The 24579-nt window shown below is 34.8% G+C and overlaps 1 protein-coding gene across 2 annotated transcripts in view; it reads right to left on the bottom strand.

Moving 5' to 3' along the window:
• The window catches only part of CSMD1 (CUB and Sushi multiple domains 1), a 1163917-nt gene that overhangs the window by 55335 nt on the left and 1084003 nt on the right, over positions 1–24579 (bottom strand). For both annotated transcript variants that reach the window (XM_038176472.2, XM_038176473.2), the window contains exons 52-54: positions 21084–21257; positions 12752–12925; positions 8676–8849 (exon numbers count right to left, since the gene is read on the bottom strand). In XM_038176472.2, the coding sequence (XP_038032400.1) occupies positions 8676–8849; positions 12752–12925; positions 21084–21257 (522 nt within the window). The remainder of the gene's footprint in view (positions 1–8675; positions 8850–12751; positions 12926–21083; positions 21258–24579) is intronic.

The raw sequence follows: 24579 nt of genomic DNA, 5'->3' as shown, positions 1-24579 counted from the left end.
TCTGATTAATAATGTTTTTAAACTTTTTTATTTGAAAAGTACTGCATTACTGTTGGTATCTAGAACACGTATAGAAACTGCTACTCAAAATGAATAAAAGTAGATAATTCACTCAGAATTTATGACAAATTCTAAGGATTTAATATAGAAAAGGAAGGCACTGCTTCGAAAAGCATGATTACAATATTTCCAGCCTATGGAATTTTAGTAAAGTTCATAGTAAAGTCAACAATACACAAAACTGGTAATTGCTCGATATAGTTAACTCACTTCTTGCTTGCTATTCTGTATGAAGCATGAATTCTGGTGTTGCTTGCAGATACATCTTGAGTGCTTACAGTACATCCTAAGTACTTACCTATCACTTTTTAGATGTGCTCTCTGTATGTACAGTCATTTGAGGGCATCTATGTACAAGTAGTATCAACACAGTAATTTTTTTTGTCTTAATAGTACCAACTCCAGGAGCATGTCTTAAAATCTTTCTCTTTAGGTTTTTGTTAATCAGAGCATTGTTCTCCACATGTGAAAATCCATTCAGTTGCACCAAAACATATTTCTACTATCTTTTGAAAAGTTGTCATGTTTTGGCTGGGACAGAGTGGTTTTTGTTTATTTGGTTGTTTTGTTTTGTTTTATTTGTAGAGGCTCACACAATACTGTGTTTTGGATTTAGGATGAAAATAGCGATAGTGATAACATACTGATATTTCAGTTGTTGCAGAGCCATGCTCACACAGAGCCAAGGACTTTTCTGCTCCTCATGCTGCCCTGCCAGCAAGGAGGCTGTGGGTACACCAGGAGCTGGGAGGGGGCACAGCCAGGATAGCTAGCCCAAGTTGGCTAAAGGGATGTCCCATAGCACGTGGCATCACGCTCAGCAATAAAAGTGGAGATAAAAGTGGGGGTAAAGAAGGAGGGGGATTACATGTTTCCTGGAAGTGGCTGAACACCTGCCTGCCAATGGGAAGCAGCAAATGAATTCCTTGTTTTGTTTTACTTGTGCATGTGGCTTTTGCCACGTGCACAGTAAGCTGTCTTTATCTCAACCCCTGAGTTCATGCACATTTACTTTGCTGATTCTCTCCCCCATCCTATCTGGGGAGTGTGAGCTGTGTGGTACTGGGCTGCCTGACAGGACTAAACCACAACAGATGTCTTATGCAGATCTCCAGGCAGGTAATGTTCCAGAGAGGAGTCATTTAAAATCCTCTGTCTCTGCCAGCTTCAGGTAAAAAGATACTGTTTGGCATCTCCCATAGCACCCCTCCTCATTATTTACAAAATGTAAATAAGATGCAAATTATAATAATTATTATCCTTCTGAAAGATATCAATATACTACCAACATGAATAGATTAGGTGTATTTAATATCCGAAGTCTCAACAACAAAGGCTTCTGGCTTTGGAAAAACAAAACACAACACAAAATTTTCTCAACTTATGTGAATCCTTGATACCACTATGGATGGAAAATTGCTTAAATTCATAGTTGCTTTAACTTTGAATGAGAAGAATGAGTTGTCAGTCCCAATCTCTCCCACCCTTCTATCAGCTGTCATCTAAAAGTTTATTTTTCTTGTGAACTGAGGAGTGGAACATATGAATTTGAACTACTGGTTCAAATTATTTACCCAGTAAAGAAAACATGATGAAATTGACAGTTCCTCACAAATACCAGATTGATAAGATATCTTGATAAGATAAAAAGTCTAACTAAGCTCTTCAAAAGAAATATTCTTAAAGAGATCTTTTTTTAAAAAATGAGAAAAGTTCTTTAATCACATTTACAGGAAGATAAATCAGATTCTAAGGATAGCAGTAACAAAGAATACCCATACAAACTTTCCTGACAATGACTATGAATTTGAAACTGCCTTATGAACCAGCAGTAAGCAATAAAAAGAGTTTATCAGATACCAAAGCAATGAAAACAGAGCAAGATAAGCTCCTTCTTACAATTCCTTGCATTCTAGAAGATGTGATGAAGTGTGGCATTTAACATACCAGTTCTTACTTCAGACATAATATATGAAAAAATGATCTACAGTGCCATCAAGAGTGAAGAGCCCTGACAAGACCATCTGATTCAATTCTCATTTCAGTGGTTAAGAGTAGTTAACACAGAATCACAGAATTGTCTAGGTTGGAAGAGTCCAACCTCTGACCTAACACTAACAAGTCCTCCACTAAATTATATCGCTAAGTTCAACATCTAAACGTCTTTTAAAGACCTCCAGGGATGGTGACTCCACCACTTCCCTGGGCAGCCCATTCCAATGCCTAACAACCCTCTCAGTAAAGAAGTTCTTCCTAAGATCCAACCTAAAACAACCCCGGCGCAACTTTAGCCCGTTTCCCCTCGTCCTGTCACCAGGTACGTTGGAGAATAGACCAACCCCCACCTCACTACAGCCTCCTTTAATGTACTTATAAAGAGTGATAAGGTCACCCCTGAGCCTCCTTTTCTCCAGGCTGAACAAACCCAGCTCCCTCAGCCACTCCTCGTAGGACTTGTTCTCCAGACCCCTCACCAGCTTTGTTGCCCTTCTCTGGACTCTTTCAAGCACCTCCATGTCCTCCTTGTAGCAAGAGGCCCAAAAATGAACACAGTACTCGAGGTGCAGCCTCACCAGAGCCAAGTACAGGGGGACAATCACTTCCCTAGACCTGCTGGCCACACTGCTTCTTATGCAAGCCAGGATGCTGTTGGCCTTTTTGGACACTTGAGCACACTGCTGGTTCATAGCCAGCCGACTATCAACCAATACTCCCAGGTCCCTCTCCGCCAGGCAGCTTTCCTACCATTATGAAACATATTGTGAAACAAAGTGCAGAGATCAGCTTTCTGTCCAAAGACAAAATGAAAAGTGGTTCTAAGTTGCTGAGGGAAAAATTCCATGCTGAACATTTTTGTTTTAGGATTTGATATCTTCATAGCTAGTTCTGCGATACTGCATATTCAGGCTGCATGAAGTCCCGCTTAGCCAGATTTGCCAAACAGAACATGGCAATCAGAATTTTTCAAGTATCATTTGATTCCAGATTAAAGGCAAGTAAGCTGACTATTTGAGATGCTCTTTATCAAATAAATAACAACAAAGGTACAGTCCATGTGGAGTGAAGATTTCCTACCTCAGAAATTATGATTTTGAAACCATATCTCAGTGTACTCAACATTCCATGTAAATCTATTACAAATGTTAAATATATTATATAATTAATAAAAAAGATATAATTGCTTCAGTAATTAAAAAAGATTTTTTTTGTAAATCTTTGAGTATCCCAAAATCTCATTGAGTTTTGCTTTTTTTTTTTTTTCCTCATGAAAGAAACAGTAGGAAGTAAGTTTTTCCAAGACAGAGGTGGTTTGGTGATCATGTTACCTCAGAAGACATCCAAAATCCATATTAAAAAATACTTTACAGGGATCCCATTTCAACAGATTAAATGTTTTAACCACTATACCAAAACAGTTTGCTAGAACAGCGGCAAACTGATCTATTGTGTCTATCACCACTGAAATCACTGTGAAACGATCAAAGTAATGACATTATAGAGTGGTGGGAAACACCACTGCAGAGCAATTAAGTGCTTTACAATTCACAATAGGTTATACAAACATATATTTGTTTCATGTGAGTTTTTATCACATGGCATTAAAGTAGCATATATAATCTTATATATATATATATATATATACATATACATATATAAATATATATATGTAAATATATATAAAAGATTATATATGCGACTTTATATTTATATAAAATTTATTCGTTATATGTATTAATATTTAAATATAAATATTTATAAATATAAATATAAATATTTATATTTATAAATATTTTATAAATATATTATTTTATAAATACGAATATATAGATATTTATTTATATATAAATATAATATATAATCTTTTGTGCGTGTTATTTTTTTTTGGAAGGCATAAAAAACAAAATCAACATACTTTCTTTGATAAATTTGCTGCCTGTGACTTGCTAGTTAACCTTTTACTGACACAATACATAGCAGCAATGTATCACTATAAGAGTGCCTAAGAACTGCCTACCTTTATTCACTAAAAATATCCATGTTTCCTGTGCATAGACAGTAACTCTGTTGCAATATAAAATTATATAAAATAAAATAATCATATGCAATAGCCTGCAGCAGTATTCAGTATTTTATAGTAACTGCATACAGAGTCTCAGTGAAGAGAAACTAAGTTCATTATTGACTCAAGTGAATTCAACCGAGGTTTGAAAGAAAGGTCATATGTAAAATCTCTGTTGAATTAAATGATGCAGGTTTGCTAGGGACATCAATCCCTTCCCAGCAGTATATTCAAGGGGCTGGAATATTTACTCCCTTTGTACACAAACTCATAACTCATCATTAACAATGAACTTTAATACAAATATTTTTTACTTGTTAGTTAAAGGCAATTTTAGAAGGAAAGGTATATGCCAGAAGTGCTATTACTTCCTTTAGGTTAAGTTCTAAAAAATTAATTAAAATGAATTTTGATACATGAAATTTATTTATTTTAAATTATGGATGTAGAATTATCATTTCAGCATATTTTATTTTGTAAACCTTATGATTTCATAAGAAATTTTCATAAATGGTGTATCAGATTTTGTTCACAGTGAAATGATGTAAATGTAATTATGCCAGGAGGTTTTAGGGAGACAGTAGGGAAGACTCGTTTGTCCAGATACACAGCTAGAATTAAACAAGGGAGATGCATGCAGAGAAGTGTTCTTTGGGAAAATGCATAGCTGACACAGAGGTTTGAACCAGCCTGGTCTGTACTGCACTCCTTTGAAACAACACCATTCTTATTTTTATAATGTTCTTAGCCTTCACATCATTTTTCATAAATTTCCTTTCTTTTTCTCTTATATTATTTTTTAAATAAATGTGTACATTTGAGTTCAATATAAGTATCTGAATAATTTTATTTGTAGCTGGGGTCTAACTTTAGTAAAACCACATAACTGCCTCTGACAGTCAAATGGAGCAGACCTGGACTGAAACTGCTAGATATATGAAAAAAAAAAAAAAAAAAAAAAAAAAAAGTTTCATTTTTAACAAATTAAAAAGTGCTTCACTGATGAGACAGAAGACTGTGTTCACTGAAGTTTAGTGATACAAAATGGTATACAAGGAAAAAAAAAGATACATGAGCCTAAATAGGAACAGTTTACTAATTCCTGTTTCTCCTCGATAATTAAGTTGCTATGCTAACTAAGTCACTTGAAAAAATTCTGAGGGTGGTTACTGAGGGAATTGCCATTTCTGTATTGTTTTAATGAGAATGAAAGTTCTAATTCCACACATACTGAGCTTGAAATTGCATTAGCTATCTCTCAAATAATATGATGAGCTAATCACCAAAGATAATTATTATTCTTAGGAACAACCACTGTAATAAAATATGATTTTTAATAAGCCAACAGGTGGAGATAATAAAGCTGCCAATAACTGAACTGAACTGATTACATCATTTTAGTCCCAGTGTTAGTATCCTTAGCACAACTTTACTGACTGCAATTTCCTTCAGCAATTAAAGACAAGTTACAAAGGACAACTGCAATAAAGAAGCAGGCAGTGTTCACCCCCATGATTAAGGTAAGTGCAACCTCTGGAGAAGGTGAAACTCAAGTACTGTGTTCAGTTTTGGGCCCCTCAGCAAAAGAAGGACATTGAGTCTCTGGAACATGTCCAGAGAATGGCTACGAAGCTGGTGAAAGGCCTGGAACACAAGGGCTATGAGGACAGGCTGAGGGCACTGGGGTTGTTTAGTCTGGAGAAGAGGAGGCTCAGGGCAGACCTTATTGCTCTCTACAGCTACCTGAAAGGAAGGTGTGCAGAGCTGGGGGTCAACCTCTTCTCAAAGATAACTAGCAATGGGACTAGAGGGAATGGCTTTAAGTTGTGCTAGGGGAGGTTCAGGTTGAAAGTTAGGAGACATTTCTTCTCAGAAAGAGCAGTCAGGCACTGGAACGGGTTGTCCAGGAGTCACCGTCCCTGGGGGTGTTCAAGGAAAGACTGGACCTGGTGCTTAGGGACATGATTTAGTGGGTGACATTGGTAGTAGGGGAATGGTTGGACCAGATGATTTTAAAGGTCTTTTCCAATCTTAATGATTTTATGATTTTATGGAAGATGGAAGCTGGTGGCTTCTGGCACCAAGAAGGTTCCTGACCCATTAAAAGGCTTACACCTATGAAATAGATTTACCACCCTCAAAGTTGAAGAGAAGCTATATGTGTCTTCAAGCAAAGGATCTAGTCCACCTAACCCTAAACCACACAAGAGCACCAGGGAGAAACAGGGAGTCATAACAACAGGTGATTCCCTGCTGAAGGGGATAGAGGGACCCATCTGTTGACTTGACTTCTCCTACGAAGAAAGGCTGAGAGAGCTGGGTATGTTTAGCCTCGACAAGGGGATAGGGGATACCTCCTTGCCACCTTTCAATACTTTAAAGGGTCTTATAAAAAGGATGCAGAAGGACTCTTTACTTGGGTAGATAATGATAGGAGAAGGAGGAATGGTCTTAAGCTAAAAGAGGATAGATTTAGATTAGACATTAGGTGGAAATTCTTCATTGTAAGGGTAGTGAGGCACTGGAACAGTTGTGCCAAGAGAAGTTTGGGATGCCCTATCCCAGGTGGTGTTCTAGGCCAGATTAGATGAGGCCCTCAGCAACCTGATCTAGTGGCTGGCAACCCCGCCCATTGCAGGGGGGTTTGAGTTAGACGATTTTTAAGGTCCCTTCCAAGACAATCCATTCTATGATTCTATGACCTCTCAACTAGAGAGGCTTGCTGCCTGCTTGGGAGTCCAGACCTGTGATATTGTGGAGGGACTGCCAAAGCTTGTCTTACCCTTTGACTAACTAACCCCTTCTGTTATTCCATGTGAGGCAGGTGAAACCTGAACAGTATCAAAGGAGACTACACAACTCTGAGAGCAATAGAAAAGGGCATAGAGGCATGGCTGATGTTTTTTTTTTTCTCAATCCTGCCAGTGAAGTATGGTGCCAGGAAAGTGCACTACTGCCATGTCAATAATTGGCTGCAGAACTGTTGTTTTCAACAGGGTTTTAGGTTCTACGATCATTGGACCCTGTTTGCAGATCAGCATCTGCTTGGAGAGGTGGGATCCAGCTCACTACACAGGGCAAAGATAGTTTCACCAGTAGGATGGATGACCTCATAAGGAAGGCTTTAAATTTAGTATGAGAGTGGAGGGAAAGAATAACCAGCAGCCCTGTGAAAGAGTAACAGACAGGGTTGCTGAATGAAGGGCATAGGTTGATGGGATAAGGAAGGATCACAAAATCAACAAAATGGGGATTAAACAGGGTCACCTTCAACACTTGCAGATTACCAAATAAATGCCTAAAAGGTATCATTATGGAGAAATCCCCCAATCCCATCTATGAACCAAACACGCTGCTTTTTCCCCTCTAAAGTGCTTGTACACAAACTCGCACAGTATGAGGAGCAAACAAGATGATTGAGGTGTGTGTATGCTTGCAGGCCTATGATCTTATTGGGATCATGGAGACATGGTGGGGTGGCTCTCAGGACTGGATTATTGGATTGGAAGGATATAGGTTCTTTAGGAAGTACAGGAAAGGGAGACAAGGATGGGATGTAGTCTTCTATGTGAATGACCAGCTGGAATGAATAGAAGTCTGCCTGGGGATGGATGAGGAGTTTATGGGTTGGCACTAAAGCGAAGATGGAGCTAGATGACATAACAGCGGGGTTACAACATTTTTAAGTTAGGCTCATTACAATCAATTTCTTTCTGGAGAGTTCACAAAAAGACCACTAAACTATATACAAAATCTCAAAAACTTTTCTCCAGGCTCTAGAGATCTTTCAGTATATCTTATATGACTCACCCCTCCGTTTTTTCAGAGAGATTTTTCACTTCTCTGAAAATTTGCATGTTTTACAAAAGAAGGTATCTTTTCTGACTTAGTGATTCAGAAGAAAACATATCACCATATTATTATTTATTATCAGCAACTTACTGGATTGAGCATTGAGAAAGCATTTACTACACCAGTACAAGTTATTTTGGGGCATAAAACATCAAAAGAGTGGAGCAATGAATAGATATTAGTGATCTGATAAAGATCTCAATAAAGGTCTAATATTAGCTTCATATTCTGCAGAATTCTAGAGAAAAAGGTTGAGGAAAACAAATAAAACAGTGGCCATAAATAGGAAATACAGAAGAAAGTGTTTTGTTGCAAGAATATTCGTTTGCATAACTATCTCTTAATAGGAGTAACTGACCATTTATGGAAACTTCCAGTGCAGGTAAATCAGGCTAGACAGCTGACTGATTTATTGATGTAATATAACTTTTGTGATATAAAGTAGTCTTTATGTGTCTCTAAACTAAATGTTAGGGATTACAGTCTGAAAACTTTGAGGTCAAATACTGAAAACCCAAGGTTTCCCCAATACTTAGCTTACTCCTTTTTCCAATATAGAAATGTAAAAACTCAAATAAAGAAAGCAATAAGGTCATGAAGGTCCATTTTCTGAATTTTATCCCAGTGTTTTGAAGGCAGGCTTAAAGGATAATACCTGAAATAAGTCATTAGAGAACAGAGAATGAACAGAAAAGTTTCTTACCTCGGCAGTTTGGTAGAGGGCTACTCCATTGCCCATTGCTTCGGCACTGTGCTCGAGAAGCACCCTGAAGTAAGTACCCGGTGTTGCAAGTAAAATTTACAACATCATTTAAATTGAACTCGCTGCCATTAGTCATTCCATGAGCTGGATTCCCAGGATGTCCACATGTGATTGCTGTTAAAAGAAAAATAGGCATGTTAGCAACTAACTGAAAGGTACTGTTTCATAGAATCACTTGCAGGTTGGATCTGTTTATATTTCTGAAATTTTCTTCAATATTTATGAAAGAAGTTTAAGAAAAAAAATGATGCATTTATACAGAGAACTTAAATGCCAGGGGAAAATATGTCTATTTTTCTGTGAGACTTTCAGTATCTACTTTTTACCTTATGGTGAAAGTTGTAATATAAATAATTATATGTATATGCATTTTGACACCCTACTGACATGTACTATACCCTAAAAAATACTGAGACTGCACTATATATCCTAATAATGCAGATTAAAACAAACAACAACAAAAAAAACCTGCAAGATTCAACATCTAGTAGGGTAAAACAGATTGAATTCAAGTATTGCTTCAGAACATTCTGGAGTTCCAAAGCATTCTTGTTCAAAAATTGTTGAGTTGCTTTGTTTAAATCCTTTTAATTAGATTTTCTTCTGGCAGTAGAGACATCATTGTTGGGATTAAATCATTCCCACTATGCATATTATGTGTTTTTTAATATGCTTACATGATACTTATATATTTTATAATGGCTAAGCTGTAGCCTTCCAAATGACCAGACATCAAAATAATACAGAAAAATATAGAAAAAAACCATAGGTACTGACAGTTGAAAATAAGAAAGTCAAAGATATATATATATGTAGCTTTTCAACATTGTGCTGGTGATAATGGCTATCATACTAAAGTAAATATCCTATTCACAGATATACCTTCTAATTAATTCATTTGTTATTTTTTCTTTACTGAACTGACACATTAAATATAATTTTAATGTTTTCTTTTATTTTACCACAGAGTTAAGTTATGAAATAGTATTTTCAACAATACTTGATCTTTGACAATTACATAGGACACCTTCCTGTATCCAGATTAGTATTTAGTCCTTAAATTGTAAAATAAATCTATTTCAGTCACTTAAGCCCCTTTTTGCACTATTCCATTTGCAGCATTTGAAGATGATACCCTAAGCATCAGAATAAAATGACAGTATATGCACAGGATCTACTTTATTTTAGCCCAGCTGGTGCATTTTTTGACTGTTACAGATTATTAAATTTCAATTCCTAAAATATTTTCTGTAGTCACCATCTTTCCTATATGACAAACTATTCAACTACAAAGTGCTATCACCATAAAGTTTATACAGTTTCCTGAACAAATTCTATGCCATGGGTTCTTACAATACAAAATGTAGGTCTTGTATAAATATTCTGATAATGAAGTATAATCCTGCTCAGTTTTCAACAAAAACATATTCTTGTGGGTCAGATCCTCTTTAGACGTCATTAGTCCTTACAGATTCTGTTTTTTCTGATGCCTCCCAAAACACTAAAAATCTCAGATTCTGAGACCCTAGTCACAGGATCTGGTTTGTTATTGCTCCATTAGTTTTATAGATATCCTTGACCTATTGATTGATCAGCACTGAAGTAGTTGGATTCACACAGTAGCAAGTACTTAGAAACATATTTGTAATTAAAAAAAAAAAAAAAAAAAAAAAAGGATAGTTTGGCATTATAGTGTTTCAAATCATCATTAGGGTTGTATGCAGTTAACTCTTAATATTGTTTACCTAAGTAGTACCCAACACATTTCAACTAAAGATTATTCCTAGTGTTCTTATGACATCTAAATTGTTCCCTTTCCCTACCTTATACAAAGAACTGTCCCATGCATATAGATATGCTTATGTCCTAAATATGTCATGTGGATACTGGAAACATAGCAAAGAGATATCCATTTAAAGTAATATAACTCCCAACTATATTCTCAAGTCTTTAATATAGTATCAGTTTAAGACCCCGAAGTAATAACTAAGAGGTTTATTTAATATTAATACAGTTTATATTTTTAGTAAAGAAAGTCACTGTTTTGATTTTTGTTGTGCTGTTATTCACAAAGAACTAACCAGAGATCTTTACCTTTCACATTAACTCCCAATAACTTGGGAGTTCACTTCACTTGATAAAGTGAATAGATCTTCTGGAATATATTTAGCCAAAGTATAGTCTAATAGATTACCCAATACTGAGGTAGGGAAACACGTGTGTCAAAAATTGTGCAAGATAAAGGAGCATAGGAAATGAAGATAAAAGAGTAATGTGTGGAGTACTCTGAATACTTTCTTAGATAATGTTTTTTGAAGAACCAATTACAAATATGAAAGGATGCATAACCTGTATACATATCACAAAATGTAGCCCAACTCATAGTAGATTTTCAGGGGTACAGACTGTAGCATCTTTATGGTGCCCCTGGTATATTTCTAGTGTCTGACTCATACTCCTTAGTCAGAGGACCTTTTCAGTATTACATTAGTGAGCCCATTTCTAGCACTTGTAAGCACCATGCTTCCACTTTCCCTCTCCGAAATAGCTGAGACATTTTTACTAGATTTTTAAATTAAGAAATAAATAAATAAAAGTGGAAAAATCTTCTGAAGCTTGGTTGCTGACAAAAAAGGGGAGGTGAGGGAAGGGGTGTACATACAGCTCTTTAGTCTTGACACTTATAAGCAAAATAAAGCCATGTTGCTGCTAGGCAGCCTGTACAAACAGAAACTACTGCCAGTTCTTCTCAGAACAGTAATAACAGTAGCAATTTAGGAAGGAACTGACTCTCTCCCCTCACCCCTCCCAGCTTTGCCCCTTTCTTTTGAAGGGATTTTGTTCACTGCATGGTAAAATTAATCCACTAAAAGTAATAACACAAGCTGGTGGCATTTCTCCTTTGATGAATATAAATCACTTGAAGATATCAATAGGATTTTAAGAGGACAATGACATTCGGCAGATATTTCCTGCAGCTGTATACAGGTTGAAATAAGAAAGTACTGAACATTTCGAAATCTAATGACTTCTCAGTAATATATTTTCTTAGCAATGAAACAAAGATACTAACATCTTTAGCAGAAAAAAATGATTGTCTTAGTGACTCTGTGTGAAAAAATAGAATACTTCTGTCTGAATTATAGACATCTTGAAAATGAAAGAAAGAAAAAAGAAATCACTGATGTAAACAATCATTAAAAATAACCAAGATTAAATAGAAACTGGGAGTTTTATTAAGACCAAAAAACAATAAAAAATGCTAGTATACAATAAAGTAGCAAAATAATATGCAGAGGAATCAGACTTGACCGATTAAATGGCTGATTCTTCAGAAAATGTCAGAAGACCTGCCACACAAATGTGGAAGGAACTAGAGTGGGAATGAGTTAAAAAAATAAATAATTACTTATGAGATTTTCAAAAGCAGATGAATTAAGAACAACAGCAACAAAACAAAAGAGAGAATAAAGAAGTCAATATTTTTCTAACAAATGCAGTATAATCCAACACTGTGCCTGGGCCTGGGTTTGCACTGACAAATATTTGGCCAACCTGGAAAAATGGGCAGTTACCATCAGAACAGTATTCCAGCTTTATCCAGCAAAGAAAAAAATTAGACCATTAGTATTCTTACTAAAAAAAATAAAATAAAAATATATGAGGGAGAAGCTCTGTAAGATGACATTTGACAAAGAAGCTACACCTGGAGAAAAAGGGAGAAAGAGATAGATAAAGTTATTAAGGTGCAGCCTGCTGTCCAACACACTTCAATGCCTGTCAGCCTTCTTCCAAAAAAAAAACAGAAATCAGACATTACTGGATACAGATAGTCAGCCTGTGCTAAATTAGAAAGTGGATTGGATTATCATAATGACCCTCATCACTGAAAATATGTCCAATAAATGTCTGTTTTTAACACATAATTCAAATACCTTTGAACATCTCATCCACCATTAATATTTAATTGGGTTAAAGGTAATAGCAATATTCACTGAAAAATGAATTATACTTACGGACACAAACGGGAGTTTGTCCAGACCATTTGTGATCCTGTAGGCAAATTCTAACAGAGGTACCAACAAGTCGAAAGCCAGGATTACACTGATAGACTACAGTATCACGATAACTGAATCCATCTCCACTAATATGACCATTTACAATTGGGTCCGGAGAACCACAGTGACCAGCTACAATAGAAGAGCAATCCATCAAAACTACAAATTCTTACAAATCTTGACAACATTTACAAGAATGCTGATATGAAAAAAATAATAAGTCCCATTCTCAATAAAAAAAAAAAAAAATAGAGTCAAAGAGCATATAGTAGTGGATCTGGGAACAAGCAGAACAAGATCTAGGGTATAAAAACTGCAGGTGACATTCCTTCTACTCTTCCAAGGTGACAGAGGTCATCATTCAGATATTTGAAAATTTCATATAGACAGTTATATATATACATACATATATAAATACATATATACAGCAAATTCTGTTGTAGAAATGACAAATTTGTCAGAAGAATGTCTGGTGCATATAAAATGCAAATGTCTGAAATTACAAATCATTCAATTGTGCTACAAAATGGACAATTTTCAAATGGGTAATTTTTTTTTAATTAATATTATTTTACCTTTTCCTTAATAAGCCTGCCTTGGTCCTCAGAGAACTGTGAATTACATTTTTTATTTTTTATTTTTTTTTAACTTCCAGACCCCCATTATTTCTTCATAGCGTTCATGTTCATCTTCACAGTGCTCATATTCATGATTTGCCTTGGATTTTGTGAACAAATCTCTACTAAAAAATTAAGCATGATTGGGGCCATTCTCTGGCAGAGGCCAACCAGCACAGCACAGTCTGTATTCACAAACCAAAAACCTCTTGCGCCCCAGACTAGCACAGCTGCTAACAAGCTGCCTACCAGGATTAATACTGGTTTAAGCTAACTTGAACAGTTCTTAGAAATTGTCTTGGATAACATTAGCCAAAACATGTCCGGGCATTATTCTAACAATTTAAGAGGTGATATGATCAAGTTTCATATTAATTTGCATGTCAAGGTGTTATTTCATTAGTGTAAATGTAGCGTCTGTTATTCTATGTATCCAACAGATAACTGATTTCTCAATAGCAGGTCTTCAGACATTAGAAGACAATCAAAGTTTAAAATATAGATAATAAATTATTAAAAATAATAATAATAAAAAAGTTCCATGGGATCACAGCCTATTGCTTTCAAAAGAAAAAAATACTGCATTTTTTAAGATTTGTATAAATGGCACATTTAGCTATATTACCTCATTTACCATGCCATAAATGCCCTTATTTGTATCTATTGGAAATTTTCTTCACTCTAATTTAAAAGCTGCAACATACAAAGGAGGTTTCCAAGCAGACATTTAAAAAAAAAATTACAGCTAAGTATATCTTGTTATGCTCAAATATTTCCTATAATTCGGCTCCAATTTCTACAATTATTTTTTATTTATTAATGCATTTTAGTAATCAATCACAAAAACTGATTCTACTTGTGTTCATTCTTTCCAAATAGCCACCACCTTTATGTTATCTTCAGTTGTTCTTTAGCTAAACTGTTATATTTAACACGCTTCTAAATTCACATCAAAATTATAATAAACTCTTCTTTATATTGGTTTTCAATTTGATCACTATACTTGAAATAATCACCTTTTCCAGCTGCATGGAAGTATGTAAAGGAAACAACATCTACCAGCACTGTTTCTTCCTCAGTGCTATCAGTGGCTGTTAAACAATGCAGAACAGATTACTCTGGGGTAATGGCACTCTTGGCATTAAAGAAGCCAAGCGATAATCTTAGTCTCTCTAGATTCTTTATTCTGTTTGGAAACAGAGCTTCTGAGCAGGAAACTATTTATCTTTACTGACTAAAGGGAATAATTTTTTTTTTTAGTGACATTGATTAATTACACCTGCCAACAATTTCAACTTAAACTATGCTAAGCACTTTCAGTACTCATTCGGAGACAAGAGAATAGGTCATGATGCTCATGACCACTGATAGAATGGGGTTGTGTGATGTGCTGTTTAACACTGAGGCCATATTCGTGAAGAAGCAGACTTGCTCATAACTTTTTTCTTGGGTCTGAATTAATTTCTACTACAGCCACTTTAATATAGCTAGGCAGTATATTTCATTTACACTTAATGGATCTTCTAAAACACTAAAAGGGGAAAATATGCACTTGATTATTTTTTTCATCATAGAGGATTATTATAACAATACTAAGCTTAGGATTGCTGATATCTTCAAGGAGGCATTAGGACAACGTTCTGTAAATTTTTGGAACAAAATAAGGATGTACATTTTTTCATACTCCAAACAGGGAGTAATGACAACAAAAAGTAACGAAGACATTGAAAATACATTTTTCTCCTTGTAATTTTCTCTTGATATCTCATGGAAGTATTTACTACTGTCAGCCCAAATTAGCAATATGATCCCCCTTAACACTTCCCTCTTATTCAGCCTCACTCAGCCTCTTGCCTGTCACATGCACCTAACCTCTTACCAGGCCTTTCTCCCAGACTTGCTTCAGTTCACCAAGCTTGCTCTTGTATGGTGGAAAACAAAAACTACACACAGCTTTCCACATGCGTGCTGAAGAGGAAATAATAACTTCAACCTGCTGACTACATTGCTGCTCATATGCTCCAGTTCATGATCTTGCATGGCCACACTTCTAACCCTTGTTTAACCTCTCTTCCATGTCACCTGGGTTGTTTTCTGTAAAGCTGCTTTCTACCCTGTCAGTTCCAAGCCAGTCCTCTTGAATGGCATTATTCTAGCAAAACGGCAGGACTCCGAATTTGTCTTTGCTGATCTTTACAAGATTCCTGTTGGTCCATTCCTTCAGATTCTCAAGGTCCCTCTGTACAGCAGTACTGCAATCCAGCATACCAACTGTTCCCCATCGTTTGGTGTCATCCTCAGACTCGCTGAGGTTGCACCCCAACCTGTCACCGACAGAACCACTAGCAGATCTTGGGTAATATTGGCCACAGTTTATTTAAGTAGTTAACTACCAACTCTACTGCAACACCTCTCTCCCCCAAGTTCTGCTACTAGGAATGACAAATTCATGATCTGGTTAATCTTGCACATAGATTAACCACATACTAGAGCAAAGGTAGATGTCACTTTTAATCAGAATTACTTCTCAAGAAAACTATTGTGCATGGTTCTAAACATTGACTAGTAATTCAAGCAATTGGAACAATCACAGGTTTTGGGAAAGGAAATATATGAAACATGCAAAATGGGAAAAGAGAGGCTGTATTTATACAGAATGGACTGGAGTATATTTTCATTGTTGTTGTTGTTGTTTTCTAGACCTAAAAAGTGAAAAATTGAAAAAGCAGTGTTTGCACTGAAGCCAAGCACAGGGAATTGCAGGAAATTTTAGGAACAAAGATAGTTGAGATGTGCCAACTGGCATAGTACAAAATACCAAAGTATTATGTACTTTCCCATAAATGGGAATTTATCAGCTATCTGGAACTATTATACGAATCATTTCACTTACAGATTATTCCAGCATATATGATATTTCTTGAAAAACTAAATTGTAGTAATAATTTATGAAAATTGAATGGAGTGGATTACATTTAAATTTAGATTTTAAAATATGTCCTTGCCTTATTTATGCATAGCTTTGTACCTGAAAGTCATAGGCAGTTAGGAAAAGATATCTATGCAGGAAAACATAGGAGTGAGTCAATGATTAAATACCAACAATACCAGAGATGGAGTTAAGCAAACACTTAAAGGATTCTAATTTGATCTATGTCCTACATGAATCGGTCATACACACAAAGCATGCATGTAAACACATGTTTTGTGACTTACAGGTGTAATTCTTCTTGAAATGAAAGAAGGGGAAGAGATATGAATTATCAGCAGTGTGAGGAATTGAGTACAAATGAAAAATATCTAGCCTAATGATTCGCATTTATCTTCATATAACTGAGAAAAAGTATATATAATGTACATAAAGTATATATAATGCAGTATATATATCTGCAGAACTATGTCTTGCATTTGCCATTGGACTCATTTACTACAGTCATTGGTTTAGCTTTCTTTTGAGAAAAATATGGATCTCACAAAGCTTTTCCTGAAATATAGAAATTAGTGTACTCAACTGGACTGAAAGCATAAATTGATTCTACACGAACCAGGGGGTAACACAATGTGATACCTGTTTTCATCTATAGCTGTTCTGAATTACATTCATGAAGGTACAGTGCATGTAAAAAGCATCTCTAACTCATTACCATTACTTTGAAATGGAAAGGGCCACTCACAGTTCCCTGGTGTTTGTCTCCTCATTTTCACAGGCTTCAGGTAAGTCCTAAAGGCACCTTTGAAATAAATTTGGTGCATGCTGTCCTTGAAATTTAGGAATACACAACTGGTGGCAATCACATCGTCTAACTTTACGAATCAAATTTATCTTTCCTGAATTGCTCTCCTGAGGAGCCTGTATAGTTCCATTGACCTTGTTGGAAATTTAGGATCTTAGACTGTACTCTAAGCTGCATCTAAATTAGGTGCCTAAAGCACATGACGTGAATATCCCTTATGTGAGAGAATATAGAGAGGCAAGAAGAGGTTTAGTACCAGAAATACAATCTTCTGCAGCATGAATGTGATAGCTCACTTAAATTTAGAGTTTTGTACTCGGAGCTGCACAGTATTTTTGGCATTACAGAGCTTGTTTGATTTTGAATCAACAAAGATTAAATGGTGACCTTCTAGCTCTAAGTGTGATCCTTTTTACCTGCTGAGGTAGATGCATGTATTCAACAGTTCTAAGCATAGGGCCACAATCAACAATGTAATCAATCTAATGAGATTCATCAAAGAGAAACCAAAGACCATCACCATTTTAAAAGAAAGAAGTATCATAAGACAATTGTTACTCATACTGCAGTCATATTTTCTGCAACAGGTGTTGTGTTCATTACAGATGGGAATACATCTGTAGAAATAATTTAAAATGCAGATAGAAATTAGAAGTTGGTAGTTACGACTAAGAGGAAAAAATGGTAATGGATATCAATTTTAATGCAGATTTGTAAAAAAAAAAAAACTAAAATTAAACAGACAAGAAAAAATAGTGTGAATTCATATATAGATCAAGCTGTATATAAAGACAGTTTCCTGACTATGAGATCTAGTAAATTGATTAGCTGATTCCCAAAGAGGTAAAAGCTTCTCTGTTTTTAAACTGATTTGGAAAATAAACTAGTATTCTCTTGATAAGTCCTGTACCGATTGTTTCTTTTCCATCTCTACTCTATTCAAATAGATTTTTATGGCTACTGTAGACAGTTAATTTTTTGGGGTGTTCTGAGGTAAAATATATTTCCCAGTGGTCAGAATAAGGAAGAAACTTTTGCAGCCTTTCACACATAACAGTTATTTATAATGTAAACAGATTCCATTGAGATTTGTATAATTAGTTTGTATACATTGGCAGATAAATTATCCTGCATGAATAGACCTTCAAAAAAAAAAAAAAAAAGCAGTATATAAGTACTAAATGCTATTATTATTGATCAGATGTTGAAGTAGTATTTCAGGTAAGTTAAAATGAATGAGTGCTAACACATATCCTTTTGCTAGAAATTATGATATGCAAGTGCCAGGCCAGGTAATGTATGGTATAACACTGCAAAAAAAAGCTGAGGATTAATAGCCTCCAGCCCCCACTCCCCTTCTTAATGTATTTATTTTTTACAATATAATTTTGAATATTAACAACAGAAGAAAGGGCTGAGAAAAATACTACACATGCCAATTTGGTGTTTTGTATCTTCACAGTTGCATTTCCAGCATCTTTTAAATGTTTTTCAGACAGCCTAGGGATAACCTAGGAAGCTAATGTGTCTTCACACACAAACCTCTTATGTAGTTCCACAGTGGAACTGATGAACTTATGTATACGAAAAAGTAATCCCATAACACAGCACTACCTTAACCAGAACTTCAGTATAATTATTAATCCTAGGTAAAAAAAAAAATAAAAAAATAAAAAATATTATTTCACTCCTTTATTGCTCTAAATAACAAAAGTAGTAGTAAATAAAATATGCTCCCTTTGTTATATTATTGTTTCCTAAATAAAAATGACTTTATTCTTAATTTATATAATTTAAAAAATAAAGTGTAATGAATTGAAAAGTTATCAGATTGGAAAAATGCTTTTCCTTCTCATCAAATTTGCCAGAAACAGCTACATTTTGCTCACTAATAACTAGCTGCCACTTAGAAGCTAGGTTAGCTCTCTGAGATGATGGTCACAACTTTTGACTACTCACAAAAGTTGTACTACAAATATTACTGTTGCAAAATGAAATAATCAGTCAGGATTACATGATCAAAGGTTTTAAAATTCTTAATTCAGATTTGATGATCTGAATGTGAATTACATGATTTAATGCTTTTTTTTTTTTTTTTTTTTTTTTTTCCTCCAAAGGGGAAGATCCTCTCTTTATTTTCCTTGCTGCTGCAGTCTAGTATCTGAACTGAAAGAAGAAAAGGCAATCAACACAACAGGTAGGACACAAAGACCTAGATTTTATCCCAGTCTCTGACAGAAGACTCCCACATTCCTGTATTTCACCTACATCCCATTAAATTGTCTGTAAAATTACTTATGAAGAATAGAGCTAATGTGCAGCTGATAACTCCACATTCTTTTTCATCAAGGTTAGATTATTATGCTTTTGTCTGTTAGTGCATTACTATCTTGTGGCTTGCAACATGTTTCAAAATATTTTATTTAAAGGTATTTTCAGCCATTAAAGATCTCCAGAAATGCAGAATGTTGTCATTAGTACACTGATAAGAATCATGTTTGTCTAATGATAGTTGTCACTCCTTTTTTTTTATTTTTTTTTTTTAACAACCTGCTAAGATGAAATTGATGATACTTGAAGATTGTTTTTTGGAAGACAAGACTGAGTTGGTATGTGGTCCCATCACACCTGGTTTCTGGGATGCAGATATTCCTTTTTTTTTGCTTAATATAATATTCTACAAGATAAATGTTGTGTTTTAAAATGCAGCTCTGATTTTCTATGCTTTGCTCACAGGAAGTATAGCTGCTTAGAAATCTAATGCAAAACAACATAGACTACCTACTTACCACTTATTTGTATAAGATAATGAGCATTAACAACCTGATATCCCACAGACCATCAGTATGTCTATCTGAACAGAAAGACAGTGACCCTATTAACACTGAGAAAGTTAAGAAGGATTCTAAGAAGGATCAGCATATTTTCATTATCAGTTTTTCAGGCATACTGCATATGGAACTTTTTTCTCATAGATCCATACTGACACTGAATTATTGGAAACATATCAAAATGTTAATTTTCACTACATTCTTAGAAATGACAATATCAGGGATTATCCAGACAGCAGGAATGTTTGAAGAAGTGAGGATTGATAAAAGATTATTCAGTTTTGATTTAATTTCTTCAGATATGACAAAAATTGTTATTCTTCATGACATGCTGCAAAACATACCCACCTATATTCTTTTAATTGACTTTTTTGAAGATATTGAGGTCAGAGGAACATAATTGTCATTTTATTGTTTGCATGAAAAAAAAATCGTTGATATAGTAGATATACTTTTTAAAAACTTAATATTTTCAGAGAATGGGAGGACAAGGGATTTTATCACTTAGCATATATATATCATTTAGCATATATCAGCATAATTTATTTAAAAGCTTCTAACTTTTCCATAAAATGGAAAGTTAGGCAGGGGATGGGGTTTGGTTTTGCTTTACTATGGACTGTCTTGTCTAATCCCCCCTATGTTCAATATGCTGACAATTTATTTGTAGCTAGAATGCACCAGGCATGCTCCTGAACTGAAGCTCATCTTCCAGCATAGTTTCATCATGTCCTCTGTGACGACACCACAAAGCAAATCACAATACTGCAAACGTGGCTAACCAAGTGAGCCACTGAAAAAATCCTCCTGGTCCAAAAAGCTGCCCAACAACATCAAATATAACTTAATTTCTTTAAAAAAAAAAAAAAAAAAAAAATCATTTCTAAAAAAAAATTCTAAAAAAATAATTGTTATCCATCTGTAGAACAATATAAAATTTATACAGCACACAATACTTTCTGCATTTAGGATACCTTTATTTTTCACTGGTCTAAACATGTTGTTGCTTGATATGAGGTGAATTCCACTACTTAGCACTGTTTTTGATAAAAAAAAAACAACAAACAAACAAACAAAAAAAAAAAAAAAGAAATATTTTTTTTTTTACCTAGACATTGGGTTTCAGTACCACTCCAGAGACCATTTGCCAAGCATTCTCTCACGTGAGAACCAACTAATGTGTATCCTGTGTTACAGGTGAATATCGCGGTGGCTCCATACACTGTTAAGGTTCCAATCTTATTTCCATTTGGTGGAGATGGAAGACCACCACAGGAGATAACTAGGAAAAAAACAACAGCTTAACAAACTGAAGTATGAAAATATTTTTGATCATTTCTTAGACCGGAAAACAATAGATCACCTCACATTTTCTTATAAAGTAAAGGTAACATGAATAAATATAGAAGCTGTATTCAAAAGTAAAATTACATAGTAGGCTTAAAATTATGCTTGATTTGGCAATGCATGTTCTAAATCAGAAAACTCAGATATCTTTATATCTTGACAGCAGTTTAAATACAATCTGGATTTCACATTCTGAAACAGGAGAATTACATGAGTGTCTGGGAAGGTTGAAATTATATTCCTGGTGTAAGAGTATGCAGAAAGAGAGTGTCTGCTCCTTTAAGGGTATCTCATTAAGGATGTTTAACAATGCAAGAAGGTATAATAACAAAGGGAGGCAGAGATGGGGACCATGTCTGGTCAGTCACACTGAATTATGAGACTGTGTGAGAATGTAGGAGTGAGTGTTCATTCCAGTAGGGTTATCTAACTGAAGACTCCTAAAGTAGGAGGCAATCACAAGGAACAGACCTCCCAGTCACACTAATTGGTGGGCTAACAAGTTACAGGTGTCAAGAACTTACAAGTTCCAGGAAGGATGAACCTTGCAACTGATTAGATTGTGAACTGGGTGCCCCCAGAGTAGGAGGGTGCAGGAAACTGCAGAGCTCTGCAAAACCATGGAGGGTGTGTGTCATGTCAGTGTCCTCTCTCTGTGTGTGTCAGTGTCATTCCTTTAAAGAGTTTCAATTGTATTTTATTACCTGTTAGCAGAAACCACGGCTTTGTTTTCAAAAGCCTGTTAACAGGTAGATTTCTTATATGAAACCTCAAGGCCACATTCTTCTATATTTTAAAAGGTTCACTGTGGAAAACAACATGGTATTTCCAGTGCGAAAGTTGTGTAAAATCAAGCACATACCACTGCACAGTAAACCAGGTCATAATCAGAGTAGATGTGATTAAAACTTCTTACGCATGTAAGATTTCCAGAGGTGGATAACACTCCTTATATATACACACATACACACACTATAATCAAGTCACACTAATGTCATTTGCAGAATAGAATTTCCACTGTAACTTCTAATGCTAATTTGCTGAATATTAACTACACATACATAGGTTTATAATTTTTTTTTATCCTAAAATGCAGCAGAATGGAGTGTTCTACACATTTGAAAATGCTTTACTATTTGTAATTACAGTGATTGCAGAAACAATAGCTAAGCTACGTGAATAACGAGCCACCTCATAACTTGTTAGGTAGCTACTTAGCATATTGTTAAATAAACAAAATGAATATACCAGTTAGGTCTCTCATAATCTAGAACTCCCTTAATTTAATGTTTCATAACTCCTTTATAGACATTATTCACAAGTAGATATTGATGCATACAAAATAAATCTACTTTAAACTTAGCTACCTTGAAGGAAGTTGTAGGGAGGTGGAGGTCAGTCTCTTCTCCCAAGCAACGAGCAATAGAACAAGAGGTAATGGCCTCAGGTTGCACCAGGAGAAATTTAGGTTAGATATTGGGAAAAATTTCTTCACTAGAAAGGTTGTGAAGCATTGAAACAGGCTGCCCAGGGAAGTAGTTGAGTTGCCATCCCTGGCGGTATTTAAAAGATACGTAGATGTGGTGCTTAGGGACCTGGTATAGTGGTAGACTTGGCAGGTTGGACTTGATGAACTTAGAGCTCTTTTCCAACCTAAATGATTCTATGAAATACTTTATTGTCAGTGTTTCAATTATCTCCTGCTGCTTCTGAAATATAATTTTAAACAGATAGGATCTATATTTGTATAACCAACTCTGAGCATGACAGTGACAGACAAAGTAAACAGTAGGCTCTTCAAAATACTCTGTGGTGTATTTCTGTATCTTAATGTTTCTATCCAATGAAAGAGCTACTGAACAACTCTCTGAGGATGAAGTTTGCCATAATTACATCCTAATCAGTCCTTTCTAAGAGGGCAAAATAATGTAACTGCCTTATAAATAAACCAATGCATCTTTAATCAACAACTCTTAGGGGTTTCTGCACATACCTAATACTTTGCTTTTGGTTAACTTAATGGCTCAACTCACGGTTACTTTACTATCCAGTAATTGTAGAGGTTGGTCAAGAAGTAGCTTTTCAGAGAGCTTTCACAAGCTGAGTAATGCTTGTGTATTAGGCAGCAAACACAGAAGATTTTTAGTATGTGTGCACAAAAGAAACAATTGCAGCTAATAGAATCAAAAATTCATTAGTTTTAAACTTGAGATGAAAATCCATATAACTATTACTGGTTTATAAGATAAATACAACAGTTTCCTCATTTTTCCAACTAAGTATTTTCAGAAGAACATTTTCTCAAACCAAAACTAACAGAATAAAACATGCCAACATAATCCTACAACCCATAATTGTTCAAGAAAGATCCAATACACTGCTTTCATGCACTGTTTGCTATTACAAGTAACTCTCTTAACCTTATTCTAAAAACATCTTAAATAATTTCATTTTCTGGAAAACATATATCATTTTGTATTATTTGTAGTTAAATGTAGTGCATCCTTTTGTGTCTTTCCTTTGCTGTTCTTTTCCCATACCAGCATTATTCTCTAATATTGCCTCTGCAATCCATGACAGGTTTGTAGCCTTGTGCTTCCCATTACTCCTGAAAGGTTTGATTTTTATTGGGAGCTCATGCTGAGGTGAGGAAGACTGGAATCTTCACCCCATTATAGGAAAGGACAGTTTTAACAGGAGTATGTTCTATAATCCTGCCCAGAACTACTAACATAAAAAAGGATATGTCTATATCCTATCTATATCTGTGTCTGAAATAATATCTGAAGTACTTGTATTAATTTACTAGATACTCCACTACTATGCAAAAATGTTTCATAAAACTAAAATTGTTGCAGTATATTCATATATCTGTGAATTATTTCTTGATCCCAGAGATGAAGGAAAAGTATTTATGGGGGATTTTTTCTCTCTCAATTTTTTTTTTTTTTACTAAAATTTATTACATCAACTTTTAATCTGGTATATTAAAATTATACCCATTAAATATAATAATATATATAACAATATATAATATAAAAATATAATTAAAATTATAATATTATAATATATTTATAAATAATAATAATTTTATATAATACCCATTAAATATAATAATATAATAAATATAATAAAATTATACCCATCTCTCTAGATTAGTGCAAACATATTTCATCTGATTCATTAAACATGACCACCTAATTCTAGCTGATCAGCAAATGCTTACAATGAAAGTAGGCTCAGAGGAGATGCACATG

The sequence above is a fragment of the Anas platyrhynchos genome, chromosome 3 (assembly GCF_047663525.1).
Source record: "Anas platyrhynchos isolate ZD024472 breed Pekin duck chromosome 3, IASCAAS_PekinDuck_T2T, whole genome shotgun sequence".
Lineage (NCBI taxonomy): Eukaryota > Metazoa > Chordata > Aves > Anseriformes > Anatidae > Anas > Anas platyrhynchos.
Note: the sequence above shows the minus strand (reverse complement) of the source record. Positions and strands in the feature narration are given on the sequence as shown.